The following is a 27,746-nucleotide window of genomic DNA, read 5'->3' as shown; positions in this document are numbered from 1 at the left end:
AACTGCTTCAACAATTTTATTTGTATCAAATTCAAATAAATTTTTTCAATTTGATTATCTCCGAATATTCCGTCTATGAAGCGATGCATCCGCTGCCGAGTCAAGGCGGTCCATTCCTTGTCTTAATTTTCTCAGATTTGATACAATATCATCTCTTTTCATTTTGCGGTTTTCTTCAACTTTGGCCTTTGTAACAATCCTTTTCTTCATCTGTGACTTTCTAGTTTCGTCTTCTTCAAGTTTAATGATACGATCAAATTCAATTTCAGCGATTGTGAGAATATTTGTATCATTTGTGTTAGCTTTTTTTGGTTTTATAGTGTCCTGTTTCTTCGCGATTGCATTTGCTGCTGCTTTTTGTATTCTTTTTTCTGTTTTGCGATTTATCTTGTCTTGGCGTAATCGTGTTCTTTCTTGTGTTTCTTCGAGTATTTTTTTCCGTGCTAATTGTTTAGCTTTCATATCTCTTACGTTTCTAGTAATGCTGTGTGAAGTTGCTTTTAATTTTGTTATTTGTGCTTGATGCTCAAACGAAATTATATCATCAACTGAATTGCAAAGCCTTGCTAATGACTTTACAATAACTTCATCAATTTCCTTGGGTTTAGCATTAGGTCTTGAATCTAATCTTCTTTTACGTGATTGAAAAATAAAATTGTCAACTTTTCGCATGTAAACATTACTAAGCTCGTTTGTCACAAGTTCAACCTCATCTTCAGGCGACCAGTTTGGCATTTGCGCATCCAATTCGAACATTCTTAAAGCTTTATCTCTTTCATGCCTATCCATGAAAAATGTACGTTAACTATTAAAGTAAACGGTTTTACTTCTTCACTGATTTTATACAATTTATTAGAAAACTGATATACAGGCAATTGTTCAAACATTATTATGTCGTTTTTTTAGGCACTGGAAGATTTTTTAAAAATTATAGGTACACAAACCATATTCATGTAGAATGATTCCGAGCTATAATAACTTTTTCAATGTATACATGATGACTAATCACGTACCTAATGATGATACGGCTTCCATAAACACAGGAGATAATAATTTGAATAAATTATCATCCTGCTTGAAATTCCTATTGTGCTTGCGAAAACTATAATCGGTTTAACTGAAGAAAACTTACAGGTGTTAAAAAAGTATTGGAATTATTCGATTCAAATTTTCCAAATTCATTTAATTTTATCATAATAAACATAATTTATAATGCATTTTCATCACAAAAGCAAGTATTTGATATTTACATAAATTTTTTAAAGACACTTCAAAAGAAAGAAGAAGAAATTAATCAAAATATCGATAAACTAATTCCAATTTTAATCAAACGTATATATACAGCCAATACACAAGAATCAGATTATATAATTAATTAATTAATTAAGAAATTGAGAAACTAATTGAACAAAATTTAATTGATAAAAATATTACCAAAAATATTCATTCAAAATATTTTTCTCATTATAAACCAAAAGAAGAAAACCCTAAACAAGCAAATGGAAATGATCCAATAGAAAAATACTTTTTGGATCATTATGAAGAACTTTCGAAGAATGATTGGAAACTTCATAAGAAATATATTAAAGAAGGAATCAATCCGAAATGATGAAATGGAAAAACTTCAAGAAATATCATCACAAACAAATTTTGATTTTAATAAAACAATTGAGCCATCACTTTATGAAAGATGCTCTTTTATTAATCAAGAAAATGTTACACTAATTGATTATGCAGCATTCTTTGGATCAATGAAATGTTTTAAATATTTACTTATGAACAATGCAAATGTAAATAACACAGGTAAATATGGAGTTGCAGGTGGAAACTAAGAAATTATTCATTTGTGTGAACAAAATCATTCATCATTTGAAGATACATTTGAAACAACAATTATGTTTCATCGAAATGATATCTTTAAATATATTTATGAGAACAAATTAGAAAAAAAGGAACCAAAGCCAAAAAGTATTTTTCATATGATGATGTCAACGAATTAAGATTCTTAATGAAAATATGATTGATTTTATTTATTTTTATCAAAGTATAAAAACAACACACGCCAACATTACTATGATTATGCTTTTTTAGCATAAAATTTGAAAAAGGTGTAATTTCTTCATAATTACAATCAAATATCACAAAAACATACTTTTTTATTATAAAATAATTCACAAAAGAAACATGTGAAATTAAAATCACAAAATATTTCATGATATGTAATTCTTTTAATGAGATATTCATGTTTGAAAAATGCGCACTCAGCCACTTCACCTCATCGGTTAACAACAGTTCAATTTCCATTCAAAATCCGACCTTTCTTCACTTTTGAAAAGGTTGCTAACCGAAATATCCGATAGTTTGGTCACAAAAACAAATAATGAGTGCAAAAGAGATACCATACAAGATTTTTCTTGAAGAAAATGAAATGCCAAAACAATGGTATAACGTTCGTGCAGATATGAAGAATAAACCAGCACCACTATTAAATCCTGTAACATTAAAACAAATGACAAGAGAAGAACTCAGTAATGTTTTCTGCACAGAACTTGTAGAACAAGAACTTGATGATACAAATAGATATATTGATATACCAAAGAAGATACTTGATTTTTACAAAATGTATAGACCTGCTCCTCTCGTTCGTGCGTATTGCCTCGAAGAGAAACTCCAAACGCCAGCAAAGATTTACTACAAATTTGAAGGAAATAATACAAGTGGAAGTCATAAACTTAATTCTGCAATTGCTCAAGCCTTTTATGCAAAAGGGCAAGGTCTAAAAGGCATTACTACTGAAACAGGAGCAGGTCAATGGGGAACTGCATTATCAATGGCATGTGCATATCTTGATCTTGATTGCAAAGTTTTCATGGTCAAATGCTCTTACGAACAAAAGCCATTCCGTAGGGAAGTCATGCGTACATATGGTGCAAGTGTTACGCCATCACCATCTGAAAACACGAACATTGGTCGTAAGATTTTATCAGAACATCCCAATACCACTGGTAGCCTTGGGTGTGCAATATCTGAAGCAGTTGAAGTTGCAACGTCCACTGAAGGTTATCGATATGTTCTTGGAAGTGTTTTAAACCAAGTCCTCCTCCATCAATCCATCATTGGAGTTGAGGCCAAAATTGCAATGGATAAATATGGCATTAAACCAGACATCATCATTGGTTGCGCAGGAGGTGGATCAAATCTCGGCGGTTTAATTTCCCCTTTCATGGGGGAAAAATTGAGAGGAGTGGCAGACTATCGTTTCATTGCTGTTGAGCCTGCGTCATGCCCGAGCCTCACAAGGGGCGTGTTCGCTTACGACTTCTGCGACACGGGGAATGTTTGCCCACTTGCAAAGATGTATACACTTGGAAGTGGGTTCATACCATCAGCAAATCATGCAGGCGGTTTAAGATATCACGGAATGAGCCCAGTAATCTCACAGTTGTACCACGACGGATACATAGAAGCAGTAGCCGTGGAACAAACTTCAGTATTTAAGGCTGCTCAACAATTCGCACGTGTTGAAGGGATTTTACCGGCGCCGGAGAGTAGCCACGCAATAAAGATTGCAATAGATGAGGCTTTGAAGTGCAAAGAAACAGGAGAAGATAAAACAATTTTATTTGGCTTAACAGGAACAGGATATTTCGATATGGTAGCATATGAAAAATTTAACAATGGCGAAATGACTGATTACATACCATCTGATGATGATCTAAAGCGAGGGTTCGACGGAATTCCAAAAATCCCTGGAAATATGAATGAATAAAGTCAAATAAATATAGAGTTGATTTTCTCAAGGATGGATAAAGTTTAATTTCATCAAATCGAAGAAAAGAAATGTCATTTGTGAAGCTATGGTATTTTTTGGATCTGTAGGCATTTAAGGAATTATAAATTAATGAGTACAGCAGAAAAGATGGAAGGTTTTTCACATTTGCCAATCGTTAAATAAACGTATTCGACGGTTTATTGATACAAAAAGTTATTCTTTTATTTGTTTTTTTATTCTTTCCAGTGATTTCCATAAATTTAATTATATCCAAAGATAAATAAAATCATAGATGCTTTAAACAATTAATTTTAAATATAAAATCAAAAAAAGTAGAGATCTACTTTGGGAATTCCTAAATGAAGCTAAATCTTGAAATTACATTTTAAAATCGAAAATCTTCAAGTATTACAATAACTTGAAAAAATTATATTTGATTTAAGTAAGAAAAATGTTGAATCTTCATTAAATTACTTATCTACAGAATTTTTATATTCATTCCTTTATATTATTTGTAGAATTACTTATTCATATTTTGTTACAAAAGGTATTGAGAATTATGTTTCGAATATTTAAAGAAATTTAAAATAATATCACAGAGCAATATCATTAATATTTCCGCACAATTTCTATTCACAATTAATAACCAAGAAGCAAATTATCTTCTTGAAAAAATGAATGAAAATGAAATGCTTGAATCAAAAATTATTCATAGCAAAAAGATTCTATATTTTCTGCAATACATACCAAAAGAAGAACTTAAAAGATATAAAGATATGTGTAATAAATAAAAAATATTAAAAAAAATTAGCTAATTGAAAATTGGTATTTGAAAAAGTTTGAACTGAACTTAAACGCCGCTGAAGGAAATTGTCAAAATGTTTTTACACAAACGATTTTTACTAATAAATATTATATAATATGTTTTTAAAACAACTTATTTTGGTATGAATGAGTCATCTTTTGAAATTAACATGAAATTAATTTTCCTTGCTCTGTTTTGATTTTTTCTTCTTTTTTCTGACATTGAATTATTTCTACTTCTTACCATATTCGCTATTCCGAATTCTCTTAAATTCTTTTTCAATGCGTTATCATTTGCGTTTTGTAACATTGCAATTGATATTGATCTAAACTTTTCCATTTCGTCTTCTTTTTCTTGCGGCTCATTATTTTGGTTTGATACACCAGAAAACAGAAACTTAATTGACGACGACTTATAATTCGATGGCAATGAATGTGGTAACATCATATTAACTCTCATTGAGCTTTCGTTCTGAGGTTTTTGGAACGACTCATTAATATCGAACAATATATCAGAGTCATCATTTTCTCTGAACATATATCTCTCCAAGAAATACGTTGTATCTTCTATTGAATCGAGCTCTGGTATAAAAGGCGGCTCCAAATTATTCTCGTTTATACCGGCAAGGAATGGGTGATTAAACACTTCGTTACTATCTTTCGACCCTAATCTTTTCTTAGGATCTAAAGTCAAAAGTTTACTAATGAAGTCAATCGCTTCATTAGATAACTCAATGTCGTCAGGGAACTCATATGTACACGACGTGATCTTCTTAAAGACGTTCTGCTCAACGCTGTCATGGAATGGCGGTATCCCTATTAACATTTCATATGTTAATACGCCTAATGACCACCAATCGACGCCGAATGAATGTTGTTTATTAAGGACTATTTCGGGCGCAATGTAATCGGGAGTGCCGACTACGGAATCACTTTGCGTTAAGTGCTCATCTTTAGCCATTTGTCGATCAAAGATGCCGCTATATGATAAACCAAAGTCTGTAAGTTTTAATGAGCCATCTTTGGAAATGAGAACATTATCGGGTTTAATGTCACGATGAATGATACCATTAGAATGTAAATATTGTAACGCTTTGGCAATTTGGAAGATGTAAGTCTTTGTATGGGCTTCACTAAGACAGCCAACATGCTGAAGTAACGAGTATAAGTCGCCTCCAGGAAGATATTCTGTGACTAAATAAAGATTACGTGTTCCTACAATTGAATAATCTATGTGTTAGAGTTTAAATAATTATAATCTTTTTTTTTTCTTTTAAAAATTCCACCGCTTTTGTGTTGTTTATACAAAAGTGGCACATAAAAAAATAAAAGAAAAAAAAAGATTATCAAAAAACATACAGAAATTAATTATGTAAGGATTGTTATGTTGAAGTAAAATATCGCGTTCGACTATAACGCGTTTTACTTGGTTCTTTTGAATGACATCATTCTTGGGTAAAACTTTGATGGCATATATATCATCAGTGATTTTCTTTTTCGCAAGGTAAACACGCGCAAAGGCACCACAAGAGATACGTTTGAGGATATCAAAATCGCTGATGTTAAGTGGCTTCTTAATTGCAGTATTCATGTCACCAGAGATCCTTGTACGACGTAGAACTTCTTGTGCTTCTTTTAGAGCAATGAAATTTTTCCGAAGCTTTATCATCGCAAATTTGATTTTTTGATACAATGCTAAACAATCGGCATTTAATATCTCCATTGGAATCCTCGAGAGAAGTCCGACCAGAAATTCGAGTTCATTTACTGCATTAATATCTGATGATTGAATATGAAATACTCTTTCAATAATTAATGAAACTTGTAGAATTGGAAGCTCGCGAATGATAGCACTTGCTTTGTCGCCAGGCCATTTTGTGTTTAAGAAGTTTTCATTAAGTTCATTTTGGACAGAATTAAATAATCTTTGTCTTTTGGAAATTTTGTTCTCATATTCACACGCTTTTGCACACCATTTTGTATGCTCTTGGAAAAGTTCAATTGGAATATGTTGATCGCAAAGTCGACAAACAACTAAATCAACTTTATGTCCTAAATTTCGTTTTTTAATTCTTTTTTGAGAGCCTTGACGTTGAAGGATTTTTTGTGTGTCATCAATGAAAGGTCTTTTACAAAGTAAACTGCTTAATAGCTTTGATAAGTTAAGTAAATTTTGATTTAACTTAAGACAAACCGAGCGAACTGATCTTGAAATTAATTGATCCTCTTGAAACGAAGTCAAAATATTAATAGCGGAATTTATTACAATGAATAATTCTCCATAAGAACAATTTAATATGCTATTTAACATATCTTTTATCTGTTGATGAATCGTTAAGCTTTCTGAATCTGTTATTTGAGTTGAAGGCGTTGGATTGAAAGTACTCAAGACTGTATAAAATCCTTTTAACTGTAAATGAAATTTTTGGTAATAATTACAAGTAAAAAATTGAGCACTTTGTGATTCAAGCAGTGAAAGGTTATCGAACGAGACAATGTGAGCAATAGTTCTATCATCACTAATTCTTCTTTGTTTCATGTTGTTTGTATTTGACAGAATATAATTTTTCAATGGACAGCGAATTGTAAAATTTTCATTTCCAAAGTTTTGAATAGTTTATCAATTTTTATACAGACAAAATAAAACGTGCCGATTAAAAAAGCATATTACATAAATTTCGAAAATGCAATTTTTAAAATAAAATTGATAAAAATGAACCTTAAGAAGAAGCCCTTATTTCTTGAATAATGGAGATTCAAGACATGATTCTTCTTTTCTGTCATTAAGTATTGGTGAAAACAAACCAATAGATTGCATCCCAAATGGTTCAAAATCTTTTGTGTTTCTAGGTGAGAATTGTAATGCATCTTTTGTTGGAGAGAAAATTCCAATATTATATGGGGATTTTGTAATAGAGGCAAAAGGAGATCCAAGCAAAAAGAAAGGTGTAGCTAAGGCCGTTGGGGTTTGTGCTGTTTCTTTAATCTCTGGAATAACATCCATGAGTTTTGGAGGTTTAGGTAAATCATCAGCAGATTTGGGTACATTCTTCCTTGATGGACGACCTCTTCTAGGACGAGGTGTCCCTGATTTTTGATATTCGATTTTCTTCTTTAATGTTGAGTTCCATCTGTTTTTAACAGCATTATCACTTCTTCCATGAAGTTGCTCTGCAATTTTAACCCATTGGTTTCCAAGTTGATCATGCATTTTTATGAGAATCTCATCTTCTTCTTCTGTCCATGGTTCATGATTTACATCTGGGTCAAGATGATTCCTCCATCTCTCTCTGCATTGCTTTCCAATCCTTCCAGGAAGTTTTTCTGCTAGCTTTGTCCAGTTCTTTTTTCCATGTTCTTTTACAAATTCGATAATTATTTCATCTTCTTGACGAGTCCAATTTCCTTTTATTAGAGTTGGGTCCACCACCTTTTCCCAACGTTCTGCAATTTGTTGAGACGTTTTATTAGGGAAATAGTTACATAATTCATTCCAATTTTTATTACCAGTTTGAGAGACCATCCTAAGAAGTGTCTCATCCTCTTCCTGAGTCCATTTGGTGCTTTTTGATTTGTTGCTTACTTTATGGCGAACACGTGTTGGTGCTAGCGCTGATTTTTCTTTAGAAGACATGGGAAAAAATGGTAAACGGCATAATCTGAAAATTGAACAATTCAAACTTTTTGATAAAATAAGATTAAATTTAAGGAGATCGTTTGTCTGGCCGTTTAGTAATTCATTTGAATAAAGCCATAAAACTTTTTAAATCAATAATGATCGTTTATTTAATTTTCGAGAACGTTTATTTTTCTGTTATGAAGCCCGATTCAGCTAACTTTTTGTATATTAGGATACTGTAAACGTCTTCGAATGGTGGTTTCTGATAAACAAAAAAAGTCAGTGCTGGAAAAATTTCATTTTATTACCTCAATTTCATTTCAGTCTTATTGTAAGTTAATTAAACAACCATCTGTTTATCTGTTAATGTAAATTCCCTTATTATTCAAGAAATAAATTTCAAGATTTTCTGTATACAGAAAAATATGATGATGCTTTCACAACTGTTGAGAGAAACAAATTAAATAATTTCCAAATATTATTTTAAAATATAAAATTATTAAAATGAATTTCAAATAAAACAAATAAATATCTTTATCATTAATATCAAATCCTTTTCTTTCAAGAAGTAATTTAACTATTTTTATGTAACCTTCTCTAGTTGCCAATATAAGTGTTGTATCATATAATTTAAATAAACACCAAATTAGTTATAAAATCGCTTTTATCTTAGGTATCAATAATAGTTTCGTCAAGTAATAATTAATTGAATAATTCTTTATTTTCAAATTTTCTAGAAAACTTCAAGTTTAAACGTCTTCAAATTAATTTGAATGCATTACAAAAAAGTTCATTCACCATAAGGTCAAAACAAGAATTTGTAAGCTGTTTTATAATAATCTTTTCTGCTATATTAATATTTGGAGTGAAATTTAGGTATCCAATTAAAGTCAAAAGGACATTTTATTGTGATTCACCTAAAGTATGGATGATTTACAGCGGATCTTATGGTAATATTCCAATTGATGGAAGATGGGTTGGCTGGAAAGTTAAACGTAATTCGTATTTCGATGAATATTACGAGCTTCCAAGCCGCTTACCATCTCCTCTTTTTCCTGCTGCGGGCTTATACTCCTCACATGATCCATCACTTATTCGTCAACATCTTTACCAAATGCATTGTTGTGGAGTTGATTCAGTTATTCTTTTGTGGTCACCACCATCACGTATTATTAATAATGACAATAGCACATCAGGATTTTCTGATAAAACTCTTGAAATACTTCTTGACGCAGCTAGTGAATTTCAAATTACGGCAACTGTGCAAATTCCACAATATGATGGTCGATCAAATCAAACCATATTTGAAGACTTTCAATATCTATATTCCAAATACGCACACCATCCATCTTATCTTCACATTCATGGAAACCCTGTTGTCCTTATATATGATCCTCATGAGATAAATTATTTATATCATTCGATATCCGAATCTCATAACAAAGGCTTTAACTTTTACTTCATTGGTTCTGTTGTCACCCAAAACCATATTGGAGATGCACTTGAAACAGGATTTGATTCAGTTTATTCATATTTTGCATCTGAGTCATTTACATATTGTTCGAATATATCGCATTGGAAATCACTTGTAACCGATTCCCAAGAGCGAAACATTTCTTTTTTCCCGACTGTTGGTCCTGGATATGATAATGAGAAAGTTGACGTATGGAATCATGAAGCAACCAGAAGCCGCGAGAACGGATTATACTATGACCGGATGTGGAATGCTGCGATTGAAACATCTCCAAAGGTAATCATTGTCAACTCATTCAATAATTGGATGGAAGGAACACAGATAGAAACCGCAATTAACAAAAAAGGGTTCGAATTTAATGAAAGGAATTGGTGCCAAAATGGCGATGCAAATGAATATATTGAGCGAACAAAGAAATGGGTGAAAAAGTATAAAGAAATGAATTAAAAATTGATTTAATAAATATTGCATAGATTGTTTTTTTGGGACGAAATGTTTTATAAAGTGCTTCATCAAAGTTTATTTTTGGTGAAAAGATTTCACTTTTGACGGATACATTCAAAAGCATTGAATCATAGCGGTTAATACCGTTATTCTGTCTGATCAGAGACCGTTATTTGAGATAAAAAAACTTTTTAAATTATTGCTGTTTAATGCTTAGCGGAAAGAGGGCTATCTGATAAGGCCCAACCCTCAACAACGCGAACACCGATAGGATCTGGATTATCTTTGAAGTTGACAAATTCCATAGTATGTTGCAAAATTTCTTCATTTGTATCAAGGTTCTTGACCTTAACACTGTATCTTATAGCAGCCCAGTCATCTTTGATAAGCATGTTATCAAAATCACCAAGTTCCATGGTGTAATGTTGGAAAAGTTTACCCATCATATCCTTGTATTCTTGTAATGTCAAGCGATGACCATATACATTGTAGTGTGCGTCTGGTTCGTATAATGTATTGCACCATTCTAACCAGCCATCATAGCCACCATTCCAGTTCTTGAAACCATTAACAAGGCGATCACGAATTGCTTCTTCCATATTTCTTCCAGTCATTCGAAAAAATGATGTGTTGTTTATTTAACCAATGATGACCGGATTTTTTGTCAGCGGATCAAAGTCAAGTGACTTAACGTCTTTTTTGGGGATTCTTCGATAATTTATTTGTTTTTTTCTTTACACTTAAAATTTTTAATTAACTGATGAAAAAATCATCTTTTTTACTTCAATGATGATTATCTTGGCAACCATTTTAAAGATATTCATGTCGGTATGCCATTTGTAAACTGTTCAATATTTTCTGAAGTCGAACGTTAATAATTAACGGTTTTGCTGATATGAAAATTGATAGATTTTTAATCGTGATAAATAACCGCTTCAAAGTTTGCTTGAAATGATTTTTTGTTTCACAACAAGGCCAAACACAGCAAATTTATTTGTATTAGTATTTTATTTAAATGACGGAAGATATTTAGGAACACTACAACCTCTTTCTTGAATATTACAAGAAGCGCAATAATTTCCAGCTTCAATACATTTCTGTAATGATTCGCCTTTGATGTAATAAGCCAAGAAACCTCCGGCGAAAGAATCACCAGCACCATTTGTATCAACAATTTTATCTGAAGAAACAGAAATGGTCTTAACTTCAATTGGTTTCGAACCACTTTCACATCCGATGGTTGGTTCCTTACCCATTGTCGATATTATAATTCTTTTGTTTCTTGGGTTTCCATAATCTGAAAGTTTTTCAATGATGTTCCGAACATCAACTGATTCTTCAGGAACATCATTTTCTACAAGATTTAATTTCTTGGCCAAACATATGATTTCAGTATTGTTACCAAAAACAATGCTTGAAACTCTAAATAATTCACGAAGTGATGGCCATGCTTCGGAATCAATAGCAGTTGGTGATGACAAACTGATTGCAAGAGGGATATTACGATGACAACATTCAGCTGCTACAGCTAATCCAGTCCGATCTGATGAACGTAAGAAAAAAGTACTCATCAATACAACTTTAGCATTTTCTAATGCTTCTAATACTTCAGGTGTATCCCATCGATCAAATTCAAAATTGCCTGATGCTGCTACAGATGCAACAATTGATCGATTACCATTACATACTAAAATAGCACTACAACCTGTATATTCTTTTTCTATTGTTTGATATAAACATTGAACACCAGATTTGTTCATGATACTACGAAGAACTTCTTGATTAGAATCATTTCCAACTGCACCAACAATTGCTGTTTTACCTTCTTTTTGCATCATCCATTGACTCATCACAAGTGTGTTTTGGCATGCTCCTCCACATGTCATATATGAATTTTTATTGTTTACTGTTTCATTGATTAATGGTTGATAACGTGAATCTGCTAAAATGGCATCATCATTCTTCAAATCCCATTTATGCAAGTAAGCTTCTTCAACTTCAACTGTTGCATCAATGAGTGGGTTGCAGAATGCTAAAATCATTATTGTGAGGTGATTTTCTCTATTCACTTTTTCAATGATGCTTGGCCTCAGGCAAACTGTTAGCATTCAAAAAATGTGTGGCCCGGTACCACTTTTTGATAGTGAAAGTGTGACCTGGAGAAAAAAGTGGCGGTTATTTGGAGGGTTTTATTGCTTCTCATTCATAAAATTCCCAAAGTTAAGAATAACATGAACAAATCCCAAAAGGAGAAAAAGAGAAATTAATATATCTGTTTAAACATCACAATGTTTTACAATGTTTTGTAATTGCAAATAATTTAATTTTCTCAAAATAATATTTTTATATTAATTTGTTTATCTTAAACAAAAAATTATATTTAAAGTTAAATTAAAGTATTTTAAATTCACAAAGATGAGGGTAAAAGAGATGCAACAGCTCTTTCAATATTACCATTATTGTTCCTGAGAGCTTCCTCTGCTTGGGCACGAGTAAATCCCATTTCAGTAATTGCGTTTATTGCTTCTGGATTAATCAACTCATCATTATCATTGATATTTACATCATTATCATCTCTTGAACCAGTATCTTCGCTTTGGCTAACTTTTTCTTGCAAACATTTCTTCATTTTGAAAATGTCATATGAAAACATTACATTTCCAATTATTGCTGGAACAAATGGTATTAATGAGTAAGGGAAATTATGGAACGCTATAACAAGAATTAGAATTGTGAGAACGTGTTTGTCATTGATTGGAGGAAAAACTGGTGTTGATGGAATTTTCCAAAATATGAAAACGTAAAGGGAAAATGGTAGGAAGAAAAAGAAAGAAAAGCGATATGAAAAACCTGTAATGAAAATAATAACAGCATAGAATGGAATATATGAAATTAAATTATAAAAAAGAAAAATTCCGAACATTATGGAACCAAAAATTCTTTCAACATTTCTAGCACACCATAAAATTGCTGTTATAACACATCCTTCTCTATATGTTTTCCATGAAATTAAAGAATGAAGTATGTCCAAAAATGGTATAACCATTTCATCTTGTGCTGATACCATAACAATTGTGAAAAACCCAAGAATAAGTGCCAAGTTGAATATGATTGGTGCTCCATTTACAAAAAGATTTCCATCGAACATTTGGAATTTTTCTGTAGTTTTCCGGGGACGGTTAAAAAGGTGCCCAAAAAAATTTTTTATTTTTGGTCAAATGAATATTCTCCAAAAAGAGAAAATCATTTTTTAAAAAATAAATAAAATGAGTACTTATGATTTTATTAAATATTATTTTGTATTTATAATATTTTTTAATTTTAAATGTAATTTGATGATTTATTAATTGAATATTAAGTTAACATGCTTAATGAAAAATAGCATAATTTATATACCATATGTATACCTGATTTCCTATAGAATAATTTTAAATTTAGCAAGAAAATTTGTGTACCAAGTTATTATAGTCATGTTATTTGATTTCAAGAAAATTTATAAATATTTGATGAAAAATTAAGATTTCTAGATAATTTCTTGATATTATGATAATTAATTGACTTCTTTATTAATAGCTATATAATGCGCATTCAAAGGATATTTTAACATGATTTTTCTTTAAAATTTAATTTTTGAAAATTATTTTCAATTAATTACACATGAATTTTTTCCAATCATGCATAACCATTTAATAAACCATCTAAAAAGAAACTGATCTATATCAAAAAAGTTAATTGAAACAACTCAGATAAAAAGTTATAGTGGATTTACTACCTGTTTAATGAGAACGGTTCCTATTTTCTAAACGGTCGTTTGACACCAAATAGAATAAAATTATCTCGTTGTTCTCATTATTTTAATCCTGAAAAATATATGGTAAAGATTAATAATAACAGTAAATAATATTCTTATATCTATATAAGACAGAAACTTTTATTTAAAGATTTGACACTTAAAAATAATACAAATATATCCTCATATAATAGATAATTATTGACTTTCTAGTTAAAATAAAACAAATATATCTTCATATAAAATTGGTTTACGAATGTGATGATCTGTGTTTTATATATTCAATTATATATTATTTTTGATATTAAAAATAATCAAATTTTTATAAGAAAATTATTGACTTTCTAGTTAAAATTGATAAGTAATGAAAATATTTTGCGTTTTTTTCGATAATGAAATAAGATATCAAAAATCTGTCTTTTAGGTCATTGATTTTTTTCATGGCATTTCTATGAATATGTATATTTATTCGATATCTGAAAAAATGAGACCTGTAGCCAATCAGGAAATTTTTTTCTGATTTCTGAGACAGTATTGACTTTTTCACTGGAATTTATTCGTTTAAGGATCATATCAACTTTACCTAGTATTCAATTTGTCAGTTATAAACTTAACATAAAATAAAAATATCTTTATCAATATATAATATTTAATTATTTATTTATTAATTATAGGTAGTAAAAAATTATGCTTTATTAAACTAAATATAATTTGAAATCATAAATTTTTCATCAATTTTATACGTTAATGCTTCTCAATTATGAGTAGTATATTTGGATGGTGTTTACTTCAATGATCTCAGCAATTTGAATGAAATCTTATGGTACCGATCATTTTTAATACAAAAAAATGGAAATAGTAATATAAATATCTCTATTTAGAATTGGTTACGGAATAAAAAAAGATATATATAATAAAACACATAATATGTAATTTATGAATATAAAATAAATATTTAAAATTCATAAGAAAATTTGAATCGGACCCGTTATGTTTAATGCACGTTTAAAATATTCCAAACGTTCTGGTTCCATTTGTATGTCAATTGGGCTAAGCTCAATATTATCTTCGGAATCAGTATCACATCAATATGAAAATAATATGTCACATTCAAATCAATCCGATATTAGTATCAAAAAATGTATCTCAAAATCACCAGTTATCTCATTATCCGAAATTCTTTCTAAAAGTAGTATTGATAAACCCCTAGATGCAAAATCAATAGAGCGTTCGGGAAATTACAATATTTTTCAAAAAAAATTTAATTCACAAAACCCAAAAGTAGGTAACGGAGAAAGCAAAATCAAATCAACAGATGAACTTCAAACCAGTGATTTTTTAAATGACGATTTTTCTGCAATTTTAAATTCCAAAAAAGAAGCAAAACATGGCAAAACAGCAAAAGATCAAAAAAACAGCCCTATAACCAATAACCATGACACTGTTGATGACTTAGATATTTCTAGTATATTATCATTTTCAACATCAGAAAACATTCAAAGTAGTAATCAATCATTTAAATATTCAAAATCCAAAAATACTTCTTCGAGTAAAACTGGTTCGAAAGAACAAATTGATTCAATTCTGAATTATCCAAGCGATATTGGTGGAAATGAAATTTCAAAGTCTCAAATTAGTCTAAATAACAAAGATGTATACGTCAGTTTCTCTAAAAGTACAGATATGTTTGATGATATATTATCAGCAAGTTCAAGCGCAAAAAGTAAAAAATCAAACAGTTGGCTAAGTGACTCTGATGATGCTGACAAAAGGAATATTAAAAGTAATAATAATGATTTAGATGAAGTATTATCAGATAGTATCAGTGCCATAAAAGATAAGAAAATTACAAAACAAGAAACAAGTGATATGCTCGAAGGGATATTGTCAAGTAGTATAAGTTCAATAAGAAAAGATAAATCAATAAGTAATGCAAATATAAGCCAAAACAATACCAATGAACTTGACGGAATATTATCAAGTAGTTTATCAAAAAATGATGATTCAATTAGTAAATCAAATATGACAAATAATGAAAGAGATGAACTTGACGGAATATTATCAAGTAGTTCAGTAAAAAATGAAAAATCAATTAGTAAATCGAATATAACACATAATGAAAGAGATGAACTTGACGGAATATTATCAAGTAGTTCAGTAAAAAATGAAAAATCAATTAGTAAATCGAATATAACACATAATGAAAGAGATGAACTTGACGGAATATTGTCAAGTAGCTCAGTAAAAAATGAAAAATCAATTAATAACTCCAACATAAATCAAAATACTATTGATGAACTTGAAGGGATATTGTCAAACAGTACAATGAAGAACGAAAAATCAATTAATAACTCCAATATAAAACAAATTAATAAAGATGAACTTGATGGAATATTGTCAAGTACCATAAGCTCAATAAAAAATGAAAAATCGATTAATAACTCAAATATAACGCATGAAGAAAAAGACGAACTTGACGAGATATTATCAAGTAGCTCAATAAAGAATGATAAGTCAATTAATAACTCCAATAAAAAACAAATTAATAAAGATGAACTTGATGGAATATTGTCAAGTAGCATAAGCTCAATAAAGAATGATAAATCGATTAATAACTCAAATATAACACATGATGCGAAAGATGAACTTGATGAAATATTATCAAGCGGTGCAATTAATGAAAAATCAGTAAATTATTCAAGCATAAGGCAAGATGAAACAGATGAATTCGATGGAATATTTTCAAGTAATTTAAGTTTAATAAAAAGTAAACCAATTAAAGCGTCCGACGGAAATATCAACAGTATTTCTGAACTTGATGATGTTTTATCTATAAACATAAGTGAAATTAATAATAAGTCAGAAATCAATCTAAATAATAACCCAAAGAGTGAATTAATCAGTAATGTTTCATCTAATAAAATTGATATTGATGGAGACTTTATTAAAGATGAATCGTCAAGAAAATCAGCTGGAAATGAAATCAATAACCATTCAAAAGCCGGTTCATTTTCGATCGATACGGATTTCCTTGATGAAGCATTATCAAATTCAAAATCAAGCAAATCATCATCCAGTGTTAAAGATAACTCATCCAAATCATTTTCGATCGACACTGAATTTCTTGATGAAGCATTATCGAATGCACGATCAAATAGATCATCATCTAATACCAAAAATGAATCATCATCATTTTCTATTGATACTGATTTCCTTGATCAATCATCGAATGCACGATCAAATAGATCATCATCCAGTACTAAAAATAAAAGATCGCAATCAGCTTCAATTGATGCTGATTTTCTTGAAGAAGCATCTAATGTAAAATCAAGTAAATCATCATCTAACACCAAAAATGAATCATCATCATTTTCTATTGATACTGATTTCCTTGATCAATCATCGAATGCACAATCAAATAGATCATCATCCAGTACTAAAAATAAAAGATCGCAATCAGCTTCAATTGATGCTGATTTTCTTGACGAATCAGTATCTAATGCAAAATCGAGTAAGTCATCATCTCGCGCTAAAATTAACTCATCCAAATCATTTTCGATCGACACTGATTTTCTTGATGAAACATCGAATGCAAAATCTAGTAAATCATCATCCAGTACTAAAAATAAAAAATCGCAATCAGCTTCAATTGATGCTGATTTTCTTGACGAATCAGTATCTAATGCAAAATCAAGTCGGTTATCATCCATTACCAAAAACAAGTCTTCATCATTTTCTATCGATACTGATTTCCTTGACGAATCATTATCGAGTACAAAATCAAGTAAATCATCATCCAGTAAAAAAAATAAAAAATCGCAATCAATTTCAATTGATGCCGATTTTCTTGATGAATCCGTATCTGATGCAAAGTCAAGTCGGTTATCATCCAGCACTAAAAATAAATCATCGAAAACATATTCAATTGATGATTTTATTGATGATTCGGTAACAAATATTAAATCATCAGCTATTGAATCAGTAAGTACAAATGTAATCGATGCTGATTTTCTTGATGAAACTGTTTCAAGTAAATCATATTTAAGTAATAATAATAAAAAATCGCAAACAATTTCAATTGATGCAGATTTTATCAATGAATCTGTATCAAATATTAAATCGTATTCAAGCATTAGCGTAGAGTCTGTAAAAACGAATATAATTGACGAAAATGAATCATCGGAAACTAATGATAAAACATCGGAATCGAATACAATTGATGCTGATTTTCTTGATGAAACTGTAACAGATATTAAGTCAAATAAATCGTATTCAATTAGCAAGAATGAAACATCATATTCAAATGTAGTTGATGAATCTGTTTCAATCAAATCATACTCAAGCTTAAAAAGTAAATCACAGTCTAATACAATTGATGCAGACTTTCTCGATGAATCTGTATCAAATGCAAAATCAAGTAAATCATATGCAAGTGAAAATAATAAAAAGTCTCAAACTATTTCAATTGATGCAGACTTTCTCGATAAATCTGTATCAAGTAAATCATATTCCAGTATCAAAACTAAAAAATCACAATCAAACACAATTGATGCAGACTTTCTCGATGAATCTGTTTCAAATATCAAAAGCGAGAGATCATATTCGAATACGACAAATGCTGATTCTCTTGATGAATCTGTATCAAGTAGATCATATACAAGTAAAAATAATAAGAAATCACAAATTACTTCAATTGATGCAGACTTTCTTGATGAATCTGTATCAAGTAAATCACATACAAGTAAAAATAATAAAAAATCTCAAATCACTTCAATTGATGAATCATTCTCTTCGAGTAAGTCATCACCAAACACCAGTGTTCACTCTATAAAGCCAAACACAGTCAGTAATAAAACAGATGCAAATAAAACACTTATGAATCCAACTGATAGTAATTCCAAATCATCACATTATATGAAGAAAACAGAGCCAACAACAAAAATGCACAAGCACAAACATCGAAAACATAAAACAAATACGAAAACAGAAAACATCAAAAATTTGAGCAAATTTAATCAAATAAATGTTTCAATACCGCCGATAAAGGAAAAAAACACGAAAACAAAAGCTCCAAAAGAAAATTATGAAAAAATTTTAAACTCTAAAACATCGAAAGATATTTGCAAAGCATATAAAGAGTCCATTCATAAAGTAAGAAACGATTTAAGTCTTTTAAATCAATCAATTTCATCGCTTATAACTACGAGAAGAATTAGAGACGCACAAAGAAATAACATCGAATTAATAAATAGAGAAAATGTAACAAAAGAAATAAACGAAAGAATTAATAAGGAAAAACTGTTGAGATCGAATCTAAGTAATAAAAATAGTGATTACTCATCAGGTACAGAATAATTGTATATTGTTATTAAAATAAATGTTTTTTATCTTTTTGTTTTCATCAAATGTTTTAATTTATTAAAATTTTATATTAAAATTTATCAAATATTTTGGAAATACAAGATTAAAGATATTTTAAAATATGAAAAATGTGTATTATAAATTAATCCTTCAACACTTTGTAATAATTAAGTATTACAATTGTTGTGATACGTATTTAGATATATTAGTAAAAATTTACCACCAAATACGTATTAGAATAAATCCATAAAAAAACATAAGATTGAATAAATGGCTTATCTCTCTTTACTTAAGAAGTGTGCCTTGGAATTTTTGAATGTACCATTCCTTAGCTTCTTCCTTTGTAACTCTCTGTTTTGGACCAATCCTTGAGCGGCAATGCTTCCTCTTGGCAACACGTGCTCCTGGGCGTTCAAGAACGACATAGAGATCCATACCGTGAATACCGATATCACGATCGTACTTAAGACCAAGATCGATATGTTCTTTGATACCGAAACCAAAGTTACCTGTGCTGGAGAAGCAATGTGAGCTGATTTCAAAATCGTGAACTTGAAGAGCATCATTCAAGATCTTGAGGGCATTTTGACCACGAACTGTAACATAAGCAGCGATTTTATCGTTACGACGAACACCGAACTTTGGGATTGTACGGTGAGAACGTGCAAGCATTGCCTTTTGCTTGGTTAATTGTTCAATAACACGGGATGCACGTGTAACTTGATCACCAACTGAACCAGGGTTGATGTTGATGCAGAGTTTAGAAACACGGATTTCGTTGAGTTTGTTTTGCTTGGTGGCCATTAGTTGAAAGGCCAAACAAAACCGTTTATTTTCTGAAAAGTAAACCTTAGAAATTTAAACGTTCTTTTAATTAGGGCTCAATAGTTGTTGTCCTTCTAAGACAGTTTTAACCATGCTTTCAAGTATTTATTTGTATTTCCCAATAAATAGAGATATTGTGTTTAAAGAAATTTTGAAAACTTTTTGAACCACATTATTGCTAAAATCAATTTCTTATTTGATTTTTTGCTCCTAACAGGGTTGGTAAGTAGTATCTTTTCATATGTAATTGTGCATCTTAATTTCATTGAAATTTTATATGATGTATAATGATTATTATTTAATAAAGTATTTGTAGTTGTGATATTTAGAAAACGGCTGGGGCAACAGAAGCAATCTTTGGCCAAAGTTCTGCACATTCTTTAGCAACTGGACCTGTGATAGCGGAACCTTTCATTTCACCCTTATCATTGATGACAACACCTGCATTGTCCTCGAATCCGATAACAACGCCATCCTTGCGGCGCCATAATCTCTTTTGACGAACGATAACAGCACACATAACCTTCTTACGAAGTGTTGGTTTACCTTTCTTGATTGTAACAACAATAAGATCGGAAACTGTAGCAGCTGGGAGTCTGTTTAATCTTCCCTTATGACCACGTTTTGAAATAACAAACATTGTTTTGGCACCTGAGTTATCAGCGCATTGAACAACTGCGCCAACTGGTAAAGCAAGCGTCATTGCGAACTTTGTGCCTTGTTGACCAGTGCGTCCTCTCTTTGACATTCTTGGAAAGTGGACGGTTTTGGTCGAACAAGCACATATCAAGCGGTTATGATCGTTCGTAATAAATCGATTTATTAAATTAAAACATGTTTTTTTTCAACATTTTTTTGTTGTTTTGCAGTGCAAATGATGTATTTGTAATATCTATCTCAACTTCAGCAAGGTGGTTTAATTATAGGCATGCATCAAATGCATTTCTTTTTGCCGATTTATTCATACAGAACGGATTTAACAGATCAAGAATTTTTATTGGCATTGGAGATGATCCAGCCTACAACTCGAGAAATGTGTATCCAGGAACCGTTTTTGCTAACTTGGATATCAACAGAAATATTCATTCAATTCCAAACATTACTGATGATTTGGTAACAGTTAAGAATTTTCGTTCACTTCTTACTGGTGGTCCAATCAATAACAAACCAAATCCACTTAATATCCCCAAAAAAGGAAAATTGATTTTATATCTCACAGGACATGGCGGTGCTGAATTTTTCAAGTTTAGAGAAATAGAAGAGCTCCTTGCTCAAGAGTTTTCTGCAATAATATCAAAAATGAAAAAAGTTTTTGATTTAAGTGAAATTATCATTTTTATTGACACTTGTGAAGCTGATTCTATGTTCAACTACATTGAGACAGAAGGCACAACCATGATTTCTTCGTCTCTAATTGACGAAAAATCAAAAAGTTTTGAACTCAATCAGGAACTTGGAGTTCCAATATCAGACCGTTTTACACCACTGATTTATTACTTAGTAATGAATCTTGGGGAAAATGCTACCTTTGAAGATCTGAATAAGTCAATGGTCAGAAATAACATTGGGTCAACGCCAACAATTAGGCAATACAAAGCAAAGCCTCTCAACAAAATGTATCTCAGAGACTATTTCTTTAACAAATAAACTTTGTTTTATATGATTCTGTTGAGGCAAAAACTCCGATAGGAAATTCAATTGCAAAACTTCTGAAAATATCTATCGTTGTTTTCAATTTAAAAACAATTTTTTTAATCCCAATCAATGATGAATTTAAGCTCAATTTAAAATTATTTCAACAGAAATATAGTAAGAAAAGCTTTAGTGAACAAAAGGAAGCAATTTTTCTCTATGAAACAAAGTTATCATATTTAGTTAAATTTATAAGTATATAATGCAATTTCGGATTTGTTAAACACAAAGACAAATTAGCATATAATGTTAAGAAATTTTCAAATCAAGTTTTTGTAATCCTGAAATCACAGTATCAAATGATACTTTGATATATCCATGTGATTCTGTTTTGAAAATTTCTCTAGCATCACCCCCTGCAATAAAGTTTGGTGCAATTGCTTCAGGCATTCTTCCTGTAAAAAAACCGGTAAATCGTTCAGCAGGAGTTGGTGCTCTTGAAAAGAGGGCTACATTAAAAGAATGATGACCAGCTTCTGTAGGAATATGGCAAGCACCATATCCAATTACTGTTGTTTTACCAAACAAATTTTCGCCATAAACAGAAACAATGAGTTGAGGCCAGCCAAATGGTTTTGGTGATTGAAATACAGCATCAATAGGGAAATTCCATGTGCAACAATGATCAATTCCTACTTTAGAAGTTTGTGAAATTCCTTCATCAGCGCCTGAAATAATTGACCAGTCAGATCCCATTGCAAATCCAAACTTACAAAAAATATCATCGGTATTATCTGAGTGGCAAGAAACTATTTGGCCTTGTACACTGACGATTAATTGAGCAGACATTATTGTGATGGTACTTATTATAACGGACTTCTTGTGATAAAAGAAAAAAAATGGGACTCCGCGGACTCGAACCACGTACCTCACGATCTTCAGTCGTGTGCTCTCCCAGGTGAGCTAGAGTCCCTTTCATCTGCATTAAAGGGAAAATATATTAATTGAAAAAGTACATTCTCAAATTTGTTTTTAATTTTTTTTGATATTCCAAGTATTGTCTAAACATATTTTCGTGGGGAACGGAGCATTGTTGCTAGAAGTAATCATGTTTTTAACCCTAGAAACTGCATATGCATATCTAAATTAGATGCAATAATTAGTACAAAAGTATATTCAAGACAGTAACCAATATTAATAATTAGGACAAAAAACGCATTGAAGTTATTAATAATTATTAATGCTTTCCAACACCACAATGCACAGTATCTCAAGATGGAATTTTCGAAGAGACGTCTCTCTCAAAAAACGTGTACCAATTGAAATTTCAATATATATTGAATTTTTGACAAAAAAACAGGCCACACGCTCAAAAAAAGAACGTTAAATATCCCTCTGTAATGAGCAACATGCATACAAGTCATAGCAATAAACCAACATTTGGAAAAAGTACCGAACTAAATTCTATTTCTTTTAATCGGAAATTAAATGCATTGTTAGTTCTTATATCGTTTCTTTCGCCAACACTTTATTTAACATTATTGGTAATTTATATAATGGAAGGAAGATATTCTGGATATCTTCCAACAATTTCTGAAACCGGAACTGAATTTCCAAATACATGCTTCATATTTTTATTTTTCTCTGTAATTGCAGGAGTAATGCTATTTGAAATGACTTCAATTGCTTTATGCATTTTTAACACCTATAAGCCAAGCAAGCTTCTGAAGTTTTTGACACTATCATCAGATTTCCTTTGCTGTTTATCGTTATTATTAATCAGCATTTTCCCTTGCAATACATTAGCATTTTATCATTTCTTCTCGACATTTGTTTCCTTTGCTGCACTTGTTCTATTCCAAATTTTTGTGGGAATCATATCAAAGACTGGAGCAACTCCTATCAGAAAATTCTTCAGAAAATTATCCATACTTATTCAAATCATTTCATTAGGATTTGTTGCATTGAGTGAACATGTGTTTCCATACAGAATAAATGTAACTTTGTCTGCTGCTGGAGAATACTTAATTTTCATTTTCCTTCCATTCTTTACTCTGTCTCTTTGCAACGAACTAAGTCCTTACAACCAAATTTTGTTAATAGAAGAACATAAAGCTAATTGAGTTTTGTTTGTTTAATAAAAAATACTAACTCTTCTTTTTTTCAAATTTACTGATTTGGAATTTTTTTCAAAACTTCACTATTCTTATTTTCATATACATTCTTTGGTAATGATTGTTAATAGCTTATGATACTCAATTTCTGATCTCGAGGCATCTCAAAATTTTCTCTATATTTTTCTTGAAACTTAACTACCTTCCTACAAGTGAAAAAAGAAGTTTCTCATCCTATTGAAAAAATATGATTAAATTTTTAGACTTTAAATTCAAATGAGAAGCGCAGACATTAGCATTATGAAGGCGCACGTTAATTTTATATCGTTGCTTTTAAATCACTTTTTGATTATTTTACATATTAATGGGGAAATGCTTTACCTTCTTTTGCCTCTCTGCTTAACAAAAATTATTGAACTCAATGAACAAAAATTTAATAAGGAAATGAAAGATAAAAAAAATAAAAATAGAGTTTGGGTGTTACTTTTTTATACACCATATTGTAAAAGATTCAAAGAGATATATTCTGCACTTGAATATGCAAAGATTCTAACCAACGGATCAGTTGGATATGCAACAATTAATTGTCAAGGAGAACAAAGACTTTGTAATTCATATAAAATTACAAACCATCCAACCATTATCATTCAAAACAGAACTACACATGACGAATACACAGATTCTATTAACCCAACAACGATTGCAAAAGCAGCAATGGAGTATATAACTTCAGCAAGTGTTAAAGTTGTTGATGATTTTTGGATAGATGATTACAACGAAAAACCTACATCAATATTATTTACAAAGAAGGAAAACGTCCCGGGATATTTTAAAGCCCTTTCTAGATCATTTCCACCATCTAAACTTCGATTTGGCATATGCAATGATGAAGGCTTATTTTCTGATTATAACATTACTAAAACGCCCACAATTGCCTTCTATAATAATGAAGTCACTGTGTTTCATGAAGGTCCACGAAAACTCAGATATTTAAAAGAAACTGCAAATGCATTTTTATCGGGACGAGAGAGTAAATCACCTACAAGAGCAGACTTCTATTTTAATACAGAATTCCCTGAGGTTTGCTACGATTACACTGTTACTTGCGTGTTTGGTTACGAAAGTTTTGTTGACCCAAAATATGACAAAATCAGAATTCAACTGAAAAACGATAAATTCAAATTTTTTGTTGGTGATAAAAATATCCCATTCACTAACCTAAAGCTTGAAAGAGGGAACTTTGTTGTTTATAATGCTAAAAAAAATGCTGCATTCATTGTCGGGAATGTGGATGAGTTGATGCCTGCATTAGATCGAGTGCTTGACGGAACTGCGAAATGGAATACTTTAGGAAAATATGAATACTCACTTGAACTGTAAATTAATGTAAATCTTTTTAAACATGTGTTTCAATAAAATTTATTTTGACAATTTTAAATTTCATTGATCTTTTACCCCCAAATTTTCTTTTAACACCAACAACTCTTAGGAGCTAATAGATATTTATCATGGGGAAAGCTTTAAAGCTCTAAATCATGTTAAAGAATAATTCTTTCAATTAATTATTTGGAAAAAAGTAGGGAAAAGAAAGATAAACATGTTTGTGAAATATTAGTTTACAAATATGATGAGTTTAGCCATTTCATTCAGTTTTGAGATGCTTTTCGGAGCTAGCATCTTCGCTTGTTGTGCTCACTGAATTACTATCAGGTGTTGTGTTTGTAGTTGCAGCAAAAATGATGATTAAAATAATGGAAAATATGATGAAAATTCCATCAAAAACAATTGATATGTAATGAAGAATTGATTCATACGACCATACATAAGGTTGCCAGATAAGAAAATAAACCTCCATGAGAATACATCCAACTGAAAAAATAATTCCAGCAATAACAAAAGGAATATTTTCTGATCGATTTCCGTACTTACCCAAAACAAGTTTAATTATATTTAAAAAGAAAAAAATAAAAGGTGCAACCATACTAAAATTTGCATGTGAAGCTGGAGCGTAATAAAAGTATAATTTTTTTGCCTGAATAACAATCATAAAAATTGTTACTATTATATTCCATAAATGACAAAGAATAGTATAAAAGTAAAAGAATACATTGGATTTAATTTGGTGCCATGGTGGGAGTTGCATTCCCAAAAGAATTTACAAAAACGTACGTTACTAAAAAAGACAAACCGTACAAAAGGGTAAAATTTTTCCCTTTGTTTAATGGAACAGCTGGTCGAGGTCATCAACCAAGCAAATAATCCAGATCAAGAGGTTCAAAGAAGAATTTATTCATACATTGAAGCACAAAATCAAAATCCAGAATTTGGTCCTTTTTTAATTCAAGTTTTATCATCAAATTTGAACAAAAGTCAGATGGGATTAATTTGTGGGTTTTTAAAAAATTGGACAATCTTAAATTGGAATAGCTTTCCAATAGAGTTTCGTTATAACATTTTTCAGCAATTAAAAAATATGATTTTTTCAAATCATCAGAATTCTATTGATATTTCTCATTTGTTCTCTGACATTACTAAGATTGAAAAGCATAATGTTCAAATCTATGAGCCAATTGTTTTTGAAGTGTTCCAACAAATTCCAAATCATCAATCTGTTGATCATCTTTTATCTCTTGTTAACGTATCTTACACCATTATTAAGAAATACAAAATTGTTCACCTAAACGAAGCATGTGATATATCACAACTCATTCAGAATGTCGTGAACATTGTTTTTCCACTTTTTTCCGCTTTTTCATTGCTTGAGACGGAAAGTGGCTGTGCGGTTTTCCGTTATTTACTTTCAATTTTCAAAATACTATTTTTCAGAGCAAAACCGTCACTTGATTTGATTACTGTTCCATTGGGATTTGTTCAACAAATAATTCAAATGTTCATATCACAAGCACCCATTGCAGATGTACAGCTGTTAGGGTATTGTAATCGCTTTTTGAAACAAATCTTAAGTGAAGATGCATGTATCCAATTTTTAATTAATGAAATTCCAACTATAATTCAAATGTTAGCACAATATTTATCATTTTGTCTTCAAAACTATAATGATAATACGTTTTTAATTGTGTATACAAACATTAGTTTTTTATATTTAAAGAAATATCTTCCATACACCAAAGAAATGCTTCATTTATTTTTAGAATCATCGAAACTTAACAAAACAGACATTGATAATTTCACCGAAAATCCATTACTTTTTTATCTTGAGCTTTATTCCAAGACTAAAACATTATCGCCACGTATTTCATCGAAATCACTTGTTTCTAAATTCCTTAGAAAATCGCCTGAAATTTCATTATATTTATTATCATTACAACCCGAAGAAAACATTATGCGATGTATTGCATCATCCATCGAAACGTATAATGAACAAAATTTACTTCCACAATTAATGGAATACATAAAAAGTTTAATAAACATTAATATGTCTCCGATTGATACTGTTTCTAAAATCGAATTAATTCGATCAATTGTACCATATTCAAGTACTGATGTTAATATGAATTTAATGAAGTTAATACCGAACTTAATGTCTACGCCATATATTGTTATCACTTTATTAGCTACTCGTTTATTATATTCATTAATGAAAAATGATATTTTCCCAAATGAAATAGCAATTCCACAACTTATTAATTTCCTCGAGTTTTGCCCAACAAATGATGCAACGAAAACATTTTCTCTTATGGTTAAGTTATTACCGGATACAGTATTACCGAATTCGGATATAGTTTTAATGTCTCTAGTTGATAAAATTAACAATGATATGCAAACTATTATCAATAATAATGAGCCTGATGAAATAGAAGAAAAACAAATCACAATACAAAATAATCTTAGACTTGCATCGAATCTAATACGGAATGAATATTTAGTTAATGATTATATCATTGAATTAA

General features: G+C 30.4%; 12 protein-coding genes across 12 annotated transcripts; 3 read left to right on the top strand and 9 right to left on the bottom strand.

Annotated features, from left to right (window-relative positions):
• Nucleotides 1–54: 54 nt before the first annotated feature.
• GO595_008055 (uncharacterized protein) lies at nucleotides 55–756 on the bottom strand (the record flags this gene model as incomplete). Its single annotated transcript, XM_067921587.1, has 1 exon — nucleotides 55–756. The coding sequence occupies one exon, from the start codon at nucleotides 754–756 to the stop codon at nucleotides 55–57; it is 702 nt and encodes a 233-aa protein (XP_067771889.1).
• Nucleotides 757–2,380: 1,624 nt separating this feature from the next.
• GO595_008054 (TrpB-like pyridoxal phosphate-dependent enzyme) lies at nucleotides 2,381–3,769 on the top strand (the record flags this gene model as incomplete). The annotated part of the gene is made up of 1 exon (XM_067921586.1): nucleotides 2,381–3,769. The coding sequence occupies one exon, from the start codon at nucleotides 2,381–2,383 to the stop codon at nucleotides 3,767–3,769; it is 1,389 nt and encodes a 462-aa protein (XP_067771888.1).
• A 940-nt stretch (nucleotides 3,770–4,709) lies between these two features.
• GO595_008053 (AGC family protein kinase) lies at nucleotides 4,710–6,245 on the bottom strand (the record flags this gene model as incomplete). The annotated part of the gene is made up of 2 exons (XM_067921585.1): nucleotides 4,710–5,806; nucleotides 5,936–6,245. 2 exons carry the CDS (start codon nucleotides 6,243–6,245, stop codon nucleotides 4,710–4,712), a joined length of 1,407 nt encoding a protein of 468 aa, XP_067771887.1.
• Nucleotides 6,246–7,310: 1,065 nt separating this feature from the next.
• Nucleotides 7,311–8,210, bottom strand: GO595_008052 (Myb-like DNA-binding domain containing protein; the record flags this gene model as incomplete). The annotated part of the gene is made up of 1 exon (XM_067921584.1): nucleotides 7,311–8,210. The coding sequence occupies one exon, from the start codon at nucleotides 8,208–8,210 to the stop codon at nucleotides 7,311–7,313; it is 900 nt and encodes a 299-aa protein (XP_067771886.1).
• A 913-nt stretch (nucleotides 8,211–9,123) lies between these two features.
• Nucleotides 9,124–10,116, top strand: GO595_008051 (glycoprotein endo-alpha-1,2-mannosidase-like; the record flags this gene model as incomplete). The annotated part of the gene is made up of 1 exon (XM_067921583.1): nucleotides 9,124–10,116. The coding sequence occupies one exon, from the start codon at nucleotides 9,124–9,126 to the stop codon at nucleotides 10,114–10,116; it is 993 nt and encodes a 330-aa protein (XP_067771885.1).
• A 203-nt stretch (nucleotides 10,117–10,319) lies between these two features.
• Nucleotides 10,320–10,727, bottom strand: GO595_008050 (nuclear transport factor 2 family protein; the record flags this gene model as incomplete). The annotated part of the gene is made up of 1 exon (XM_067921582.1): nucleotides 10,320–10,727. One exon carries the CDS (start codon nucleotides 10,725–10,727, stop codon nucleotides 10,320–10,322), a length of 408 nt encoding a protein of 135 aa, XP_067771884.1.
• Nucleotides 10,728–11,120: 393 nt separating this feature from the next.
• GO595_008049 (Adenosine kinase) lies at nucleotides 11,121–12,221 on the bottom strand (the record flags this gene model as incomplete). Its single annotated transcript, XM_067921581.1, has 1 exon — nucleotides 11,121–12,221. The coding sequence occupies one exon, from the start codon at nucleotides 12,219–12,221 to the stop codon at nucleotides 11,121–11,123; it is 1,101 nt and encodes a 366-aa protein (XP_067771883.1).
• Nucleotides 12,222–12,520: 299 nt separating this feature from the next.
• Nucleotides 12,521–12,742, bottom strand: GO595_008048 (Ubiquitin carboxyl-terminal hydrolase 5; the record flags this gene model as incomplete). The annotated part of the gene is made up of 1 exon (XM_067921579.1): nucleotides 12,521–12,742. One exon carries the CDS (start codon nucleotides 12,740–12,742, stop codon nucleotides 12,521–12,523), a length of 222 nt encoding a protein of 73 aa, XP_067771882.1.
• A 6,807-nt stretch (nucleotides 12,743–19,549) lies between these two features.
• On the bottom strand, nucleotides 19,550–20,068 carry GO595_008047 (60S ribosomal protein L11; the record flags this gene model as incomplete). Its single annotated transcript, XM_067921578.1, has 1 exon — nucleotides 19,550–20,068. One exon carries the CDS (start codon nucleotides 20,066–20,068, stop codon nucleotides 19,550–19,552), a length of 519 nt encoding a protein of 172 aa, XP_067771881.1.
• A 346-nt stretch (nucleotides 20,069–20,414) lies between these two features.
• On the bottom strand, nucleotides 20,415–20,837 carry GO595_008046 (60S ribosomal protein L23; the record flags this gene model as incomplete). Its single annotated transcript, XM_067921577.1, has 1 exon — nucleotides 20,415–20,837. One exon carries the CDS (start codon nucleotides 20,835–20,837, stop codon nucleotides 20,415–20,417), a length of 423 nt encoding a protein of 140 aa, XP_067771880.1.
• Nucleotides 20,838–22,030: 1,193 nt separating this feature from the next.
• Nucleotides 22,031–22,570, bottom strand: GO595_008045 (B9 domain-containing protein 1; the record flags this gene model as incomplete). The annotated part of the gene is made up of 1 exon (XM_067921576.1): nucleotides 22,031–22,570. The coding sequence occupies one exon, from the start codon at nucleotides 22,568–22,570 to the stop codon at nucleotides 22,031–22,033; it is 540 nt and encodes a 179-aa protein (XP_067771879.1).
• Nucleotides 22,571–24,207: 1,637 nt separating this feature from the next.
• GO595_008044 (Thioredoxin family protein) lies at nucleotides 24,208–25,215 on the top strand (the record flags this gene model as incomplete). Its single annotated transcript, XM_067921575.1, has 1 exon — nucleotides 24,208–25,215. The coding sequence occupies one exon, from the start codon at nucleotides 24,208–24,210 to the stop codon at nucleotides 25,213–25,215; it is 1,008 nt and encodes a 335-aa protein (XP_067771878.1).
• Nucleotides 25,216–27,746: the final 2,531 nt, after the last annotated feature.

Source organism: Histomonas meleagridis (genome assembly GCF_020186115.1).
Source record: "Histomonas meleagridis strain 2922-C6/04-10x chromosome Unknown contig_6, whole genome shotgun sequence".
Taxonomy (NCBI): Eukaryota; Parabasalia; order Tritrichomonadida; family Dientamoebidae; genus Histomonas; species Histomonas meleagridis.
Note: the sequence above shows the minus strand (reverse complement) of the source record. Positions and strands in the feature narration are given on the sequence as shown.